The sequence below is a fragment of the Vulpes vulpes genome, chromosome 12, assembly GCF_048418805.1.
Source record: "Vulpes vulpes isolate BD-2025 chromosome 12, VulVul3, whole genome shotgun sequence".
NCBI lineage: Eukaryota > Metazoa > Chordata > Mammalia > Carnivora > Canidae > Vulpes > Vulpes vulpes.
The window spans coordinates 80,930,516-80,945,911 of NC_132791.1; the positions used below are offsets into that span (position 1 = coordinate 80,930,516).

Consider the following 15,396-nt stretch of genomic DNA (forward strand, 5'->3'; position numbering starts at 1 on the left):
CTCTGGGCTCCTTAATCAGTGGGGAGTCTGCTTCTCCCTCTGCCACTCCCCCACTCATGTTCTCTCTCTCAAATCTTTTTTAAAAAGATTTTATTTATTTGAGATAGAGCACACATGCATACTCAATTTCTCCAAGCAGATTCCCCACTGAGCATAGAGCCCAATGTGGGGCTCGATCTCCCAGACCATGAGAGCATGACCTAAGCCAAAACCAAGCCTGATGCCCAACAGACTAAGCCCTCCAGGTGTCCCTGGGATCTACTTTTTTACTCCCCCTCCTCCTCCCTGCCCTGAGCTGTCCATACCCCTCCTACAAGCAACTGGTATGGAGGGAAAGACAAATGTCTCTCTACATAGCTGGCCATGACTCCTTCTCTAATACTGGCTGGTGTGTGAATTTTCCCAAGGGACCTCCTCACTGTACAGCTTCTCTGATGTAGGTCTGACCCCAGCCAGCTATGGCCCAACCTCTTCCACCCACCCCTTGGCTCCCATTACCAGAAGACAGCCTCAAAGGAATAGTCTAACAAGATGGATCAAGACCATCTACCACTCGCAGGGTTCGCTTCACCCTCCAAAAGCTCCCCTGTCCCTGCCAAACTAAACAGAGAATGTGTGAGCTGCTCCACTGGTAGCCCCTTCTCCTGTCATGCCTCTCAGTTCTTTCCTTCCCAACCCAAACAGGCACAGGGAGAGATAGACATGTCTGCCTGAGTGGACATTCAACCAGGAAATCCAAAACCATTTTCTGCATTCTTGTAGGCACCCCCAACCTCGGTGGGTGAGACTCTTGGAATCTTCCCTCTCATTTCTGATATAAAGTTGATGAGTCTTCCTCCTCACTTTCCCAATGTTCCATGCAGACAGGAGGGGGGTGGGAAGTGCTGGCAAAATGGAAAGTTTTGTTTTTTCTTATTAAGCTCTTTGGAGAGGTGTCTGGCTTCAGATGGTCATGGCTCTCATTACACTGTGAGGTCTTCAGAGCCTCCTATTTTAGCAGGAGCCAGAAACACCTATTGTAAAACAACAGAAAAGTCTGAAAATAATTACCAATGAGTTAATAGTAGAGAATCACCCAATTACCCTGGCAATTTTCAAATAGAAGCAATAAGGGCACCTGGGTGGCTCAGTTGGTTAAGCGCCTACCTTCGGCTCAGATCATAATCTCAGGGTCCTAGGATGGAGCCCCAACTCAGGCTCCCTGGTCAGTGGAGAGTCTGCTTCTCGCTCTCCCTCTACTCCTCAACCCTGCTCATGTGTTCTCTCTTCTCTCTCTTAAATAAAATCTTAAAAAAAAAAAAATAGAAGCAATAATATGAATTCTTAAAGAAAAAAAAAAAAACCTTTCATATGTGAGAAGGTCCAATATCATTGAGGCACAAAATTCAATATATCCCTTAATCCTTAACTGCTGTTAACACTGACCAAATCCTTAGCATCTTTATTTGGTATCTGTTCATCTGGCTTCTTCAGACAGATATGTATTTGATCTACTCCTTAAAGTTGCGCTTTTGTTGATTCTATTATGTTTCTGGTTAGGACGATGTAAGTTTACTTCTGTTGTCCAATAAAGTTTATTAAAATTTGTTTTTATTATTTAGAGAGATTACTTCAACTGTATTTCCTATTATTGTGAACTATGAAATTCAAGGCCACCATAAGGAAACCAATCTTTAATGTGAATTCTAATTGATCCCATTTCAGTTTTATTTTGTTTCTTTGAAATATTTTTTAGTCTGTTCTAAACAAAGTATTTTGGACAAAAGTATATGTTTGTTCAAAATACATTAAAACAATACTAATCTGTTTGCTAGCTTTTAGGTTTCCAAAACCCACCAGTAAATTATCTCACATTGCCTTTACAACAATCCCACCTACTAAGACATGTGTTTTTAATCTGCCTTTTAAACATATGAACATTATAAGACACCAAAGGATTTTTTAAAAAGTTATCACAAGGATCCAATCAGGTTTGTTAAATATGAAGAGGGATGAAATAGGGAACTTCTCCTTCATCTCAAAATCCTACAAAAATGAAAGAATGTGCTAAATTAGTTGAGAGAACTATTATCTATGGAGAAGCTGAAGAAACTTGGCTGGTGTCCTGTTAACTTCTCAATTCCAAAGTAAGTTCCTTAGTTGCAACCTGGATCACAAGATATATTTCCTTACTTTCCCACGATATGGGCTTTTGGATAGACCCAAAAATTGTTTCTTTGAATCACTCAACAATTTTGGAGGATTAAAAAAAAAAAAAGGTTGACATTTGCACTGCCCCGGATCTTTTAGATAATACATTACCACATTTTTAAAATAGAGATAATACGAGGCATAATGAAAGTTATGCCTCTAAAATGTTAAATAATTTGCTGAGTGTCTCACCATAGTAAGCTCTACATGTGGGCCTCAGCCCCAGGTCTTCTCACTTTAAATCCTGCACATTTTTTCAATATTCTAGGTGGGCTCGTTCTCCCATGGCACCAAGAATAATGTCTTGGACAGGTGCTAGTTAACTCATTTTATAACTTGCACAGTTCTTACATATACTATATCTCACTTTATTTTCCCAGTGGCCCAATAGTGAAGATTAAATAGATGGTACATCCATTTTCTAAAAAGATTTATTTATTCGGGGGGTGCAGAAGAAAAAGAGAATCACAAGCAGATTCTTCACTGAGCATGGAGACCAACACAGGGCTCACAATCCCACAGCCGAGATCATGACCTGAGCTGAAATCAAGAGTCAGATGCTCTACTGACTGAGCCAGCCAGGTGCCCCCAATGTTTTGTCTCTTTTAAAGATAAGGAAATCAAAGATTAAAAGAAGTTGCCTGTCAAAAGTCTTCCTACTAGAAAACATTAGCACTAAAAGTCTTCTGGCTTCTTCTATGGTGTACATTCCCTCCCTACAGGCCCACCAATGTCCCATTCACCCCCGCTGGGCCCCAGTGACATCTATACCCCCCTATAGTGCAACAGAGTTCTCACTCTCCACAGTGAGTTCTCACCCTAGGGCACAAGAACAAAAAGAAGTCAAGAAGGAAAATGAACAAGTAGATCTTGAGCCCTTAGGGACGCCTGGGTGGCTCACTGGTTGAATGTCTGCCTATGGCTCAGGGTGTGGTTCTCCGCTCAAGTCCCACATCGGGCTCCTCTTGAGGAGCCTGCTTCTCCCTCTGCCTGTGTCTCTGCCTCTCTCTGTGTGTCTCTCATGAATAAATAAATAAAATCTTAAAATTAAAAAAAAGGAAAGATGGTGATTTACTCATTAGCTTCATTATGTGTGGCTTCACACCTGAACAAAAGTCAAGGGAAGTCAAAGTCGAGCTGCCATAGGGGACACCCCTCATCCTCCTAAGATGAAGATAATGCCAAACAAGAAGACCTAGTAGGCTCCTCTGTGCCTTTGCTGCACCCCTCCTGTTGTCTGTTCTTCATGACTTGACCCAATTCATGCCTAGAAACATTATCAGGAAAAGAAGGGCCATATTCTGTACATATGTGCTCTGGGAGAGGCAAGGCTGTGAGTTACACACTTAAGAGTCATCGCGTGAAATACAATTCTGCATTATTTCTCTTGTTATCTACAAGGGAGCAAGTTAACATTGATAAAATAAGTCTTATGTTTAAAGAGCAAACCTGGAACAAAGAGTTAACTCCTCTTACCCACTAAGTACCTGGCTTTGTGACAGATACTTGGCAAATCTTTCGACTATTTTTTAAAATATTTTATTTATTTATTCATGAGACACACACAGAGAGGCAGAGGCACAGGCAGAGGGAGAAGCAGGCTCCCTGCGGGGCCCGATGCAGGACACAATCCCAGGGCCCTAGGATCACACCTTGAGCTGAAGGCAGACATTCAACCACTGAGCCACCCTGGTGTCCCTTCTTTTTACAATTTTATAAGCATAAGGCCCCATGAGAAAACTATTATGCCCATTTCTCATAGAAGGACACCGAAGCCTCCAGAAGGAAAATAATTTACCAATAGAGAAGATAAATGTTCAAACCAAAGACTTCAGGTGAAATCCCAGTTCTGCTACATAAACATTGCCTCAGGAAGGAAGCATCCACAGTCACATCAAGGAGATACCAGGTATCCTCTCATCAAACACCACTTCACAGAGCCAGATCCTTTGAAGATGATATACTCGTTCAACGTTGCAGCTTGGAAGGTCATCGCCATGGTTTTAAAACTCTGGAATTTGGTATTGTGGATAGCTAGGCAACCTAGAAATTGACATTGGCTGCCTCTATTTAACAACGGTCCTGGGTGGCTCAGCGGTTTAGTGCCTGCCTTCGGCCCAGGGTGTGATCCTGGAGTCCCAAGATCGAGTCCCACATAGGGCTCCCTGCATGGAGCCTGCTTCTCCTTAGGCCTGTCTCTGCCTCTCTCTCTGTGTGTGTCTCTCATGAATAAATAAAATCTTTAAAAAAAAAATGGGTCATTGGAAATTACGCACAGTTAGTTACGTGAGCATTCTAAAGCCAAACCACTTTTACTATCTCTGGTGCCCTCAATCTTATAACACAGATAGGAAGAATGAGGAACATAGAAGTAAGCTCTAGATGCTCAACAAGATCGTTCAATGACTGAAGCTTCATTTGCTTAAGGCGTAGCCATTTGCAAAGTGCTTACCAAGCTACAAATCCAAAAAAGGATTTTTGCTGTAACCCTGCAAGCACTGGGGTGCCCTTCACTAGGATGGAATGGTAGCAAAGGCTGCCAAGTGTCATGGCATATATGGTAAGACAGCACGCTCAAAAAAAATGTGGCCAACCATGAGAACCCTGATGTTTCTGGTCCCTGAACCACTGTCAGAGAATACATCACTTCTACTAATGGTAAAAAGCGGACAAGAAAAACGAGACTGCTATTCCCAGAATATCACTGCTTTAGCACACTCTCTAAGAGGCATCTGCTTTGTGTGGGAGCTGTGATTCCCTTTCCCCTCCCCTGCCATCCTCTGGCATTCTTGAAAAATGACAGAAGAAACAATAGCTCCACAAAAGTTATTTTCACAAGCCCAAAGCCAAATGAGGGCCAGCAAGTCTGTGCAGAATTACAAGTGATGGAGGGGGGGGATACAGCTCACACCACTGATTTGCTCTGATGGGGGTTTTGTGTAGACGATGGGGATGGAACGGCTTATTACTGTCTGTGATGGAGTCATGAAACCACATGACCGAGGCACTTCCACATCCCTGGCCACGTAGGCAACTTTGTTTTCTACGCTGGAAGACATTCCTAGAAGAGGCTCCTCACATGCTGGGAGGTGGTTGAAAAAGTGTTCTTTCCTCTCGTCCTAATGATGGACAAATCCTTTCTACCATGTTCCTGGTGGTTCCATGGTTGGGAGTCCCCCCACCCTTGCAGTCCTATTTATGGGTGTCAGCAGCTAGCTGGTAACAGGGAGAGAAGCTCCAGGTGCTGAGGGGAAGAACTCTCCCTAAGTAGCATTTTCCCTCTAAAGTATCACATTCCTGAGATGCTGTAACTGAAGCATCCTTAATTTCCCACAGATTTTTTATTTCAGTGTGAATAAGAGCTGTAAGCTCAAGGAGGAGTCCTCTCATAGGAAAAAAGACCAGCCACCCAGAAAGCCCCACACAACCTTTTCCTTTAAGTCTCCAGCACTTAGACACACAGACCTGGGTATACACAGGACTACGTGCAACAGACCAGGCTCATGCTCAGTGATGCACAAGGAAGGGCTGCAGAAACCCTGCAGAAACACCCAGAAGGAATTTTGATGAGTTGTTCTAGGCAGAGAAATACTTCTATAGCTAAAATCGCCCTAGGTTTCAAAAGTAGATTTTAAAGACCATTTCCTACCTTTATATTTTAAACACACAGGAAGGGAATCTCTGGTTTTAAAAAGATAAAAACTTTGTGGACATTCGTTTTGTAGAACTAGAGCAGATTTCAGACATTTTACCTAACACATTGCGAAGTAACTTTTTGGTGCTAACATCAGATTATTGATGTTCTGACATGGGAACATTCTGGACTGCTCCTAAAAAAAAAAAAAAAAAATGCAGACAATTTTCAACTGCTTTTAGAAAACTACCTTAAAAAGATCTGCAACAGACACCCCTCATTCTGTACCAAGTGGGTGAAGGGTAGGCTGCGTGGGGAGAAAGTATGGAGGGGAGGGGAGCACAATATATGGTAAGTATAACTTTGGTTAACCTCTGTGTTATAGGTGAGGCCCAGAGGCATGAGCCCCTTGCCTCAGGTAGGAAGTTATAGAGCTAAGACTTGCTCAGGTTTCTTCTCTTGAAATCCACATTCTTTCCACTGTTGAAATTCTTATGTATCAGAGATTTTTTTTCTTATTTCCATCATGTGTAAGGAAAATGGACTTTCTTTGTCCAGCCTGGCTAAGCAGCATTAGCTCGTTTGTACTACTGTAGCTTGTATACTTTTTAAGATTTAAAAGAGAGAGAGAGTAAGCATGAGTGGGGTAGGGGAGGGCAGAGGAAGAAAGAGAAGCAGATTCCTCCCTGAGAAGGGAGCCTAATGCAGGACTCAATCCCAGGACCCCAGGACCATGACCTGAGCTGAAGGCAAACATTTAACCGATTGAGCCAACCGGGCACCCCTACAGCTTGTATACTTTTTAAATTCATTCATACCCAAAGATGCACTGTGTATCGGTTTCTTGTTCCTGTAGAACAGACTACCACATGTTTAGTGGCTTTGACAGGCATATGTTATAGAACAATTCTTCACATCTAAAGTCCAGCACATCATGAGGCTGAAATCGAGTCTTGGTTGGACTGAGTGTTCATCAGGAGGCCGGGGTGGAGTGGGGGATGGGGAGAGGGAAACCACTTCCAAGCTGATTTCCATCACTAGAATTCAGTTCTTCGTAGTTATAGAATTGAGGTCCCAAGCCAGCAAGACTGCACCAAATCCTTCAAGGTTCTCTTTGATCACCAAGACAAAATGCTCTGCTTTTAACAAAGCTGATGTGATGAAGCTATGCTCACGTGGATCATCTCCCTACCTTAAGGTCGACTTGAACTCCAGATTTACAGAGCTGGGGATAATTGAGAGTGCACCTGCAGGAAGGGGACCTGGAGGCTAGATAAAAATTCTGCCTCCCACACAATGCTTGCTTTCAGACCATGTTTCGTTCCCCCCAACGCTGCCTAACTACAAAAACAATTCCATCCAAACTATACGTGACCCAATACCATGGCCACAGTTCAGAACTTTCACAGAAATAGGTTCTATTGCTTGAAACAGAAGGCAGAGTGTTTTTTTTTTTCCTACTTTAATCATTGTATTATTACTCATAATCAGACTAAAATGAGTCAGCTATCCCCCAATAACTAGCACATAGCCATAAAAACTGAAAGGGGATCAGAGGCTTCCCATTAAATGTGGGCACTACACCTCCCTTCCTTTTGTGCAGCACCCCACCACAGTGGTGGTCAGGGCAGTTTTTAGATTGCCAGAATCCTCAAGGTCAAGGGCACGTGGATGACAACAGCTCTGATCTTACAGAAGCTTGAAGTGGCAAGGAAACACAGGAGTGACCTAGCAAGCCTTCAGAGGGATCCTAATAGCAGCCCAACCATTCCAAGTACCCCTGAAGGAGGGCGTTGTTAGAAATGCAAAGTCTTAGGTCCCTCCCCCGGCCAACATGATAAATCCAGGTGCTCCACATGCATATCAACTCTAAGTAGCACATTGGTCAATCTATTTTGCTGTTGAACATATCTCAGTTCTCATGTGTTTCCTGAACTCGAAATTCAGAAACAGAGCAATTTTATTTACCTTATGTCAGGAATCCAAATGACAAAATGTCCAGGAGACAAATACCACAAACTAGAAAACTGACTGGACTTGGTTTTCTTACATTAAATACAGTTATTCGTCACCAAGATTTCATACATTTTTTTTATTTTAGATGTTGCTGTAACGTTAAACATTTACAATTTATCGTACATACATAAACAATCAAAATTAACATGATGAACTTGTTTTATATGACTTAATTTGTAAGTTTTTAAAAAATGTTTTTAAATTCGTTTTTTCCTTTTTGTTGATTTCTTTTTAATTGTGGTAAAACATATAAGGAAATCTAGCACTTTAACCATTTTTTTAAAAGATTTTATTTATTTATTCATGAGAAACAAAGAGAGAGGTAGAGACATAGGCAGAGGGAGAAGCAGGCTCCCTGATCAGAGCTTGATGTGGGACTTGATCCATGGACCCCAGGATCATGACCTGAGCCAAAGGCAGACGCTCAACCACTGAACACTCAGGCGTCCCTCACTTTAACCATTTTTAAGTGTAGAGCTTTGTGGCGTTATGGACATTCATGTTGTTGTTACTGTCCACACAATCCAGCCACAGAACTCCTCAAAACTGAAAATCTGCCCATTAAACACTAACTCTCATTTCCTCCACCCCCAACCCCTGGGAACCAACATGCCTAGGAATTTGACTATTCCAGGCACCTCATACAAGTCAAACATGCAAGTATCTGTTCTTCCGTGACTGGCTTATATCACTAAGCATAAGGTCCTTGACGTTAATCCGTATTGTATCAGGTGTGAGCATATCCTTTTGAAATCTGAATATCCTACCCTAAGTACAGACCACATTTTGTCAGCGGATACTGGGGTTTCTTCTACCTTTTGGCTGTGTTTTAAACTGCCTCCCCCATCCCATTCCCATTCTTAAAAATGACGGTCTCATTGAGATAATAGCAACTTACTTTGGCCTTAGGGAGAAAAATAGAAATCTTTTCTGGAAAACACAGGGATAGAGGCTGACCACAGAAAGTGAGAGGCAGGGGATCACCATGCCTTTGACTTGTGGGTCTTTCAGGACCTCCCAAGGTAACCCCACACTTCTTTTTTTTTTTTAAGATTTTTATTTATTTATTCATGAGAGACACGCGGGGGGGGGGGGGGGGGGTTGCAGAGACACAGGCAGAGGGAGAAGCAGGCTCCACGCAGGGAGCCCGACATGGGACTCGATCCCAAGTCTCCAGGATCACACACCCTAGGCTGAAGGCGGCGCTAAACTGCTGAGCCACCCGGGCTGCCCACTTCCTCCTCCTTGATGTGGCTGGACCAACCTCATTTTCTCAGCGGTATATAAAAAGTAATTCCTGTCGGGGTGCCTGGGTGGCTCAGTCGGTTAAGCATCTGCCTTCAGCTCAAATCATAATCCCGGGGTCCTGGGATGGAGCCCCGCATCAGGGTCCCCACTCAGTGGGGAGTCTGCTTCTCCTCTCCTCCTCCCAGCTCATGCTTGCTCTCTCTCAAATAAATAAAATATTTCTAAAAACAGAAGTAATTCCTGTCATTACCAACTTGGGAGAAAAGTAGAGAAAAAGATCATTTGGATTAGTGAAAGTTCTGGATTATAGATTTTTTTTTTTAAAGCAAAGCAATCTTACTACTTTCCAACCTGTAAGAAGCTTACAAATGGTCAGTGGAGACTTAGGCTCATGTTCTAAGGGACACACAAGAATCATCATTATCATATCAAGTGCTAGGATGGAAATGGAGTCTTCTGAAGTACTTGAGGACACTTGAAAACAGTTTACACTCTTAGATTTTTAAACACACCACATCCTCTACAATATAACTCTGCTATGAATTCAAAGCATTGATAAAGGTTTACCAAGATAAGCTTCATCCCAACACTTGAGGTTAACGGGTTTTATTTCATCATTAAAATTCTCTGCTATGAAAAAAATAAAAATAAATAAATAAAATAAAATTCTCTGCTATGGACAAGTTTGAAAAGAAAACTGAAAATATTTGAAGGCAAAAACAAAAGCAGATATATGATGGATGGGTATATTTAAACTATCTAGGTCTAAATAAATAATTTATTTGTAACCAACAAATTTAATAAGCAAAGGGGAGGAAAAAAAGAGAGAGAGAGAACTCCCATCAGGCAACATCAGCTTAGGGGAAAGAGAAAAGCAGTAACATGACCAAATTTTTGTCAGAGGAATAAGTGATCAAAGACAAAGGCAAGCTAGAAAACAATGAAATATCAAAAAACCCAATAAAAACTCCCTCAAGCTTAATAATGCTTTATGTTGGAAGGTTGTCTATTATTCAGTTCCAACCCTCAACTTCAAAAGTGTAGTAAGAAAGAGATGTCTGTAGCTTGGAATCACTGAATGATCGCACATAAACAAACCCATCCTCTCTTTCATTTGTTTTTCCTGAACATTTTCAAATTGACAAGTGCTAGAATTCATTAAGATCATTACTCCCCACCTGGATTTGGCATCTTTTAGAGGAGGGAAAAAAAAAACCCACATTCCTTTTCTATCTCATGAATATATTCTGCAGAGATGCAAACACACCAGCAGTAAAAATAAGCAGAAGAACACTCTGAGAACACAGCACTTCTAGCCTATGGGTATCAGCCATTTTGCATCTTAGCAGGACTCTGAAGGCCTCTCCTTGCTAAAGACAGGCCAGGCAGACATCACAAATATTTAAAATCCTTCCTTCCCCACATCCCTGTGGCTCTATCTTGGCAGGTGGGTGAAGAAAAACAGACTAGCTCTAAACCTTCTTGTTTCTAGGGGCTCTGCTCACTTGGTGATCAGAGGAAGCTGGGATCTGGGGAGAAAGTCCTCCCGCAGGTGAGGTGTGAAAATCAGAGCATCACTGAGAAGAGGAAACAGGGAGCACACACTAGCAGATCTGCCCTCTTCTTCATCCCCTTAATTTTTGTTTTTAATAAAAACAGAAGTCAGGCACATAAGCATTTTCAGAGAATGATTATTCTGCTTAATGAGGCATATATTAAACATGTTAACCAAAGAGTAGTTAGGACTGCCTACTGCATGCCGGAATGGAGAGCCAGCGTGGAAAATAAGTTTCCGCACCCTCCGTTGTGTTGGTGAGGGGTGAGAGTATCCCCGGGCTCTCTGGGGCTAGAGGAATCCTGAACTCGTGGATTACCCATATATACTCTCAGACATGCTTTAGATGATATTTTCTGGAAGCCTTGCAACTGCCTTAAAAATTGAATGTATTGTAGAACAGACCTATGTGTTCTGGACCATCAATGGAGCCTACAATTCAAAATTCAGATATTGTCTTTGCAGAAAATCTTAGTCGACATTTTTATGGTATCCAAAGAGGTGACATTGTGATTGCAAAAAGCCTGAGTGATCCAAAATCAAACATTTGTAAAAGAGTAATTGGTTTGGAAGGAGACAAAATCCTCACCAGTAGTCCATCAGATTTCTTTAAAAGCCATAATTATGTGCCGACAGGTCATGTTTGGTTAGAAGGTGATAATCTACAGAATTCTACAGATTCCAGGTATTATGGACCTATTCCATATGGACTAGTAAGAGGACGTATCTTTTTCAAGATTTGGCCTCTGAGTGATTTTGGATTTCTACGTGACAGTCCTAATGGCCACAGATTTTCTGATGATTAGCATTTATTCTTTTGACTATTCTCTCCTATTCAAGTGAATTTATTATTGCCACTGAAAACATGTACTTACTAATAAACTATTTGCTATTTAAAAAAAAAAAAAGGAGGCAGAAGCCACGTACCTCTCCCACCTCTCTTGCGAGAGAAAGGTCATTCACAGTATAAAATCCCAAACACCTTAGCCTAGCAACACTACTGCCAACAGGTGAGCTCTCTTCTCCAGTTTAAATACCGCTTCCCCAGGAAGGCTTCCTCAATCTGGCTGTGACTTCCCTTCCCTAGGTCCCTTACAGGAATTGTGCTCGGAGGTCCAGAATCCACAGGACGAATGGCATTGTTTGTTTGGGTTTAGGATTTTATTTATTTATTCATGAGAGACACACAGAGAGAGGCAGAGACACAGGCAGGGGAGAAGCAGGCTCCCTGCAGGGAGCCCGAAGCAGGACTCGATCTGGGGACTCCAGGATCATGCCCTGAGCCAAAGACACATGCTCAACTGCTGAGCCGCCCAGGGATCCCAGGACAAGTGACATTGTGATCCTGTTCAAGCCTGCCTGAACCCATCAGCAGGAAGGAGTCCTGCTGGGTGTATTCCTATTATAACATGTGACTCCGTGTGTTGTGCTCCATGTTTGCTGAATCCATTTTTAAAATAAGCCCCCAAACGGGTGTGATTCCTTGCGCTGTACTGGCACCGCCTTGTCGCCGTTCTGGTTTGTCTCCTTACCAAGTCACCTCCACCTGCTGATGATCCATCTCTCATTCCCAGCATTCCTGACCTATGGACAGAGGCAGCGGTTCCTCCAGCTGTGCACGACTTCTGGGAGTTAGGTCTGGGAGTGGGAGACTTTTGTTTGCTTGTGTGTGCCTGGGGGTTTTTTTGTTGTTGTGTTGTTGGTTGGTTTTTTGTTTTTGTTTTTAGGAATTCACAGTAGGACTTCAATAAATAGAGTTGGAAACCACTAGACTTTCCACATGTTCCAGTAGGCAAGCCCATCAGTGCACCTCTGGACAGCCTACACCCATTGTGTGATGCGTATTTATTTCCAAAATAAATCTAGAGCTTCTGGCCTCACTGTGTGACATCTGGATTAAGCAACACATATGAATTCTTCCTTGAATGTTATTCCTTCATTTATTCTATTTGTTCAACAACAAGTATTTACTCAGCTTCTTCCAAGGGACTCCTGGCTTCGTAATAAAGGATTGCCCACTAAAGACTTAATCTTGAACTCCTTCCTCCAGGGAAGAATTTTTAAAGCCCAGAGCAATTATGTAGGATTCCAATTCAGGACAAAGTGGGTGGTAACTTACATTTTTAGCTCTCAAGTGGGTGCTCATAGCCATACGTAGCCCGAGCGTGGAGATTATATACTAAATTTACAACAAGGCTCATCTATACGGTATAATTGTGGATTTCTAAGTTTTAGTCGCCAAGCCGCAAGAAATGAGGCAGCTATTCAGAGAAGTGGATTAGTTTAGCAAATATTCTGTTCTTCCCCAACATCAGATTTCAATAAATCCGGTTGCAACTGAGAAAATGTTCCACTCTTACCGCCCACCTTCTCCCCCCCCCCCCCCCCCCCCCCCCGCCAAATTTGTGTATTTGATATTCTCCATGATTCCTATTGGACTGTTCACCTCCCACCCACTCTCAAAAGGGTGATTGACATCCTTCACGATTGTTACAGGTTTCCAAATACTACACCAGCCCAAAGGTGTGTCGCACTTTTGCACCTGGAGTCCCCATCAGTTCCAAGCGAAAACTGAAATGGCCGCAAACTAAAATGGCAGAAGGATGGGACCCCTGGGTGGCTCAGTGGTTGAGTGTCTGCCTTTGGCTCAGGTCATGAGGCCAGGGTCCTGGGATCGAGTCCCACACTGGACTCTCCATGGGGAGCCTGCTTCTCCTTCTGCTGTGTCTCTGTCTCTCTCTCTTTGTGTGTCTCAACAAATAAAATCTTTAAAAATAATGATAAAATTAAATTAAATTAAAATAAATTAAATTAAATTAAATAATAAAATAAATAAAATAAAATAAATAAAATAAAATAATAAAATAAATATAATAAAATAAAATAAAATAAATAAAATAAAATAAAAATAAATTAAATAAAATAATAAAATAAATAAAATAAAATAAAAATTAAAAAAATAAATAAATAAAATAAAAAATAAAATAATAAAATAAAATAAAAAATAAAATAAAAATAAATAAAATAAAATAATAAAATAAAATAAATAAAACAAATAAATAAAATAAAATAAAATAATAAAATAAATAAAATAAAATAAAATAAAATAAAATAAAATAAAATAAAATAAAATAAAATAAAATAAAATAAAATAAAAAAATGGCAGAGGGACACTTTAAGAGTGAAAACAACAGTCCAGACCATGGAAACACCAAGTCCCCACACCGGACGGGATCGTTGGGTCCACGCGGCGGGAGGCGCGGTCCCCGTGGCCGAGGAGCAGAGGGCAGCTGGGGGTGGGGGCAGCTCGGGAGGGCAGCTTGGGGCGGGGGGGGGGGGGGGGGGGGGGGGAAACAGCTCGGGCGGGGGTGGGGGCAGCTGGGGGGGGGCAGCTCAGCTGGGCTCGGCTCAGCGCACTGGCCCAGATGCTCCGCTGCAACATCCGCCTTTTGTCCAGGTCCAGTGGCCTCCCTTAGAAGAAGAAAAAGAACCCAAAACACAGGGAGGAAGCCGCTCAAACACTGACTTCTAATTAGATCGCTAACATCACCGGAGGAAAAGGAAAATGGATCTGTCTACTGTTTCCTTAAAACCCGCTCGGGCTTTATCTGAGACCTTGGCACAAACATCCTCGCAGCCCCCGCCCCCCCGCGCCCCGCCCCCCGCCCCGCCGGGTTCAAGAGTTCAGCGGAGGCCGCGCCGCAGGGAGGGGAGGGTGGTCGCGGCCCGCGGGGGCGGGGGGGCGGGGGGGGGGGCGCCACGGACCCGGGAGCCTGCGCCTCCCTCCCGGGCCATCTGCAAAAGCTTAGGTCCGCGCAGCCACACTGACCTGCAGGCCCAGGGTCATCGCTCAAGCTGCACCTGCCCGGGATCAGGTTTCCTGCTAGGGAAGGGTGGTTTCTCCCCTCGGTCCGCGGGCCGCAGTCGGGTGACCCGTGCACCCTCCAGGGCAGCAGAGCAGAGGCCGGAGGCCCCTCGCCAAAGGGCTGAGCGGGACGCGCAACTGCGTGATTCATCTCCTTCAAAAACCTGTTCCTGAAAGGCTTTTGCATGTTTTTATCACTTCTTGTTTCAGCTCACAGATAATTAAAGCCTGTCAGGGAGAGAGAGGGCTCTAACCTGGAAAATAGACCATCTCTATGATTCATTAGAGCCCGTAAGAATGAATGGGCCTCATTGTCTCTTCTTTTTTTTTCCCCCCTCTGACCCCAAAGGCCACTAAATCTATGGTTTCTAGGCTTGCTGGAAAACAAGGGAAAACTCTGAAAAGTAATGCAGCATCTCCCTCTAACCAGAGATATGGTTTCAAGACACACATCAGTTGCACCTGCTTGCTAGGCTTTTTGCTAAACCAAGGAATACAGCCATAGCATTCATAAAATAGCCTTGGACAGCCATTTCATCGGTGATGGGGGCAAAGTCTTAGATGCACTTTTACTCAAAAAAAAAAAAAGCTTCAGGGGAGGTAGGGGTGGTGAATTTATACATTTGTGTAGGACATGAAGAGATCCTACCTCAGAGTACACTGACAAACAAAGGAGTGTATCATGAAATAGTTCTACACAAAAACCCAGTTAGGTATTTTAGGGAAGGATAAGGTTATTCTAGCTAAAATTCCTAATGAGAAGTCACAGCTTTCAAAAGTTGCATGTCCTATAGTTACATGTAAAGAAAACACATAGACTATATTTATACAAGACCCTTCCCAACGGTCAATCGAAACTCCATACGCCTCCTTCGATCAGAGTGAACC

General features: G+C 42.8%; 1 protein-coding gene across 4 annotated transcripts in view; it reads right to left on the reverse strand.

Moving 5' to 3' along the window:
* The window catches only part of LOC140594628 (uncharacterized), a 312,713-nt gene extending 297,983 nt beyond the window's left edge, over positions 1-14,730 (reverse strand). Inside the window, exon 1 of one of the 4 annotated variants that reach the window (XM_072729032.1) lies at positions 14,473-14,715. In XM_072729032.1, the coding sequence (XP_072585133.1) occupies positions 14,473-14,695 (223 nt within the window). In that variant the 5' untranslated portion in view covers positions 14,696-14,715. Of the gene's footprint in view, positions 1-14,472 lie in introns of all 4 variants that reach the window. The other 3 variants (XM_072729030.1, XM_072729033.1, XM_072729031.1) reach the window with 3 other exon arrangements.
* Between the last annotated feature and the right edge of the window lie 666 nt (positions 14,731-15,396).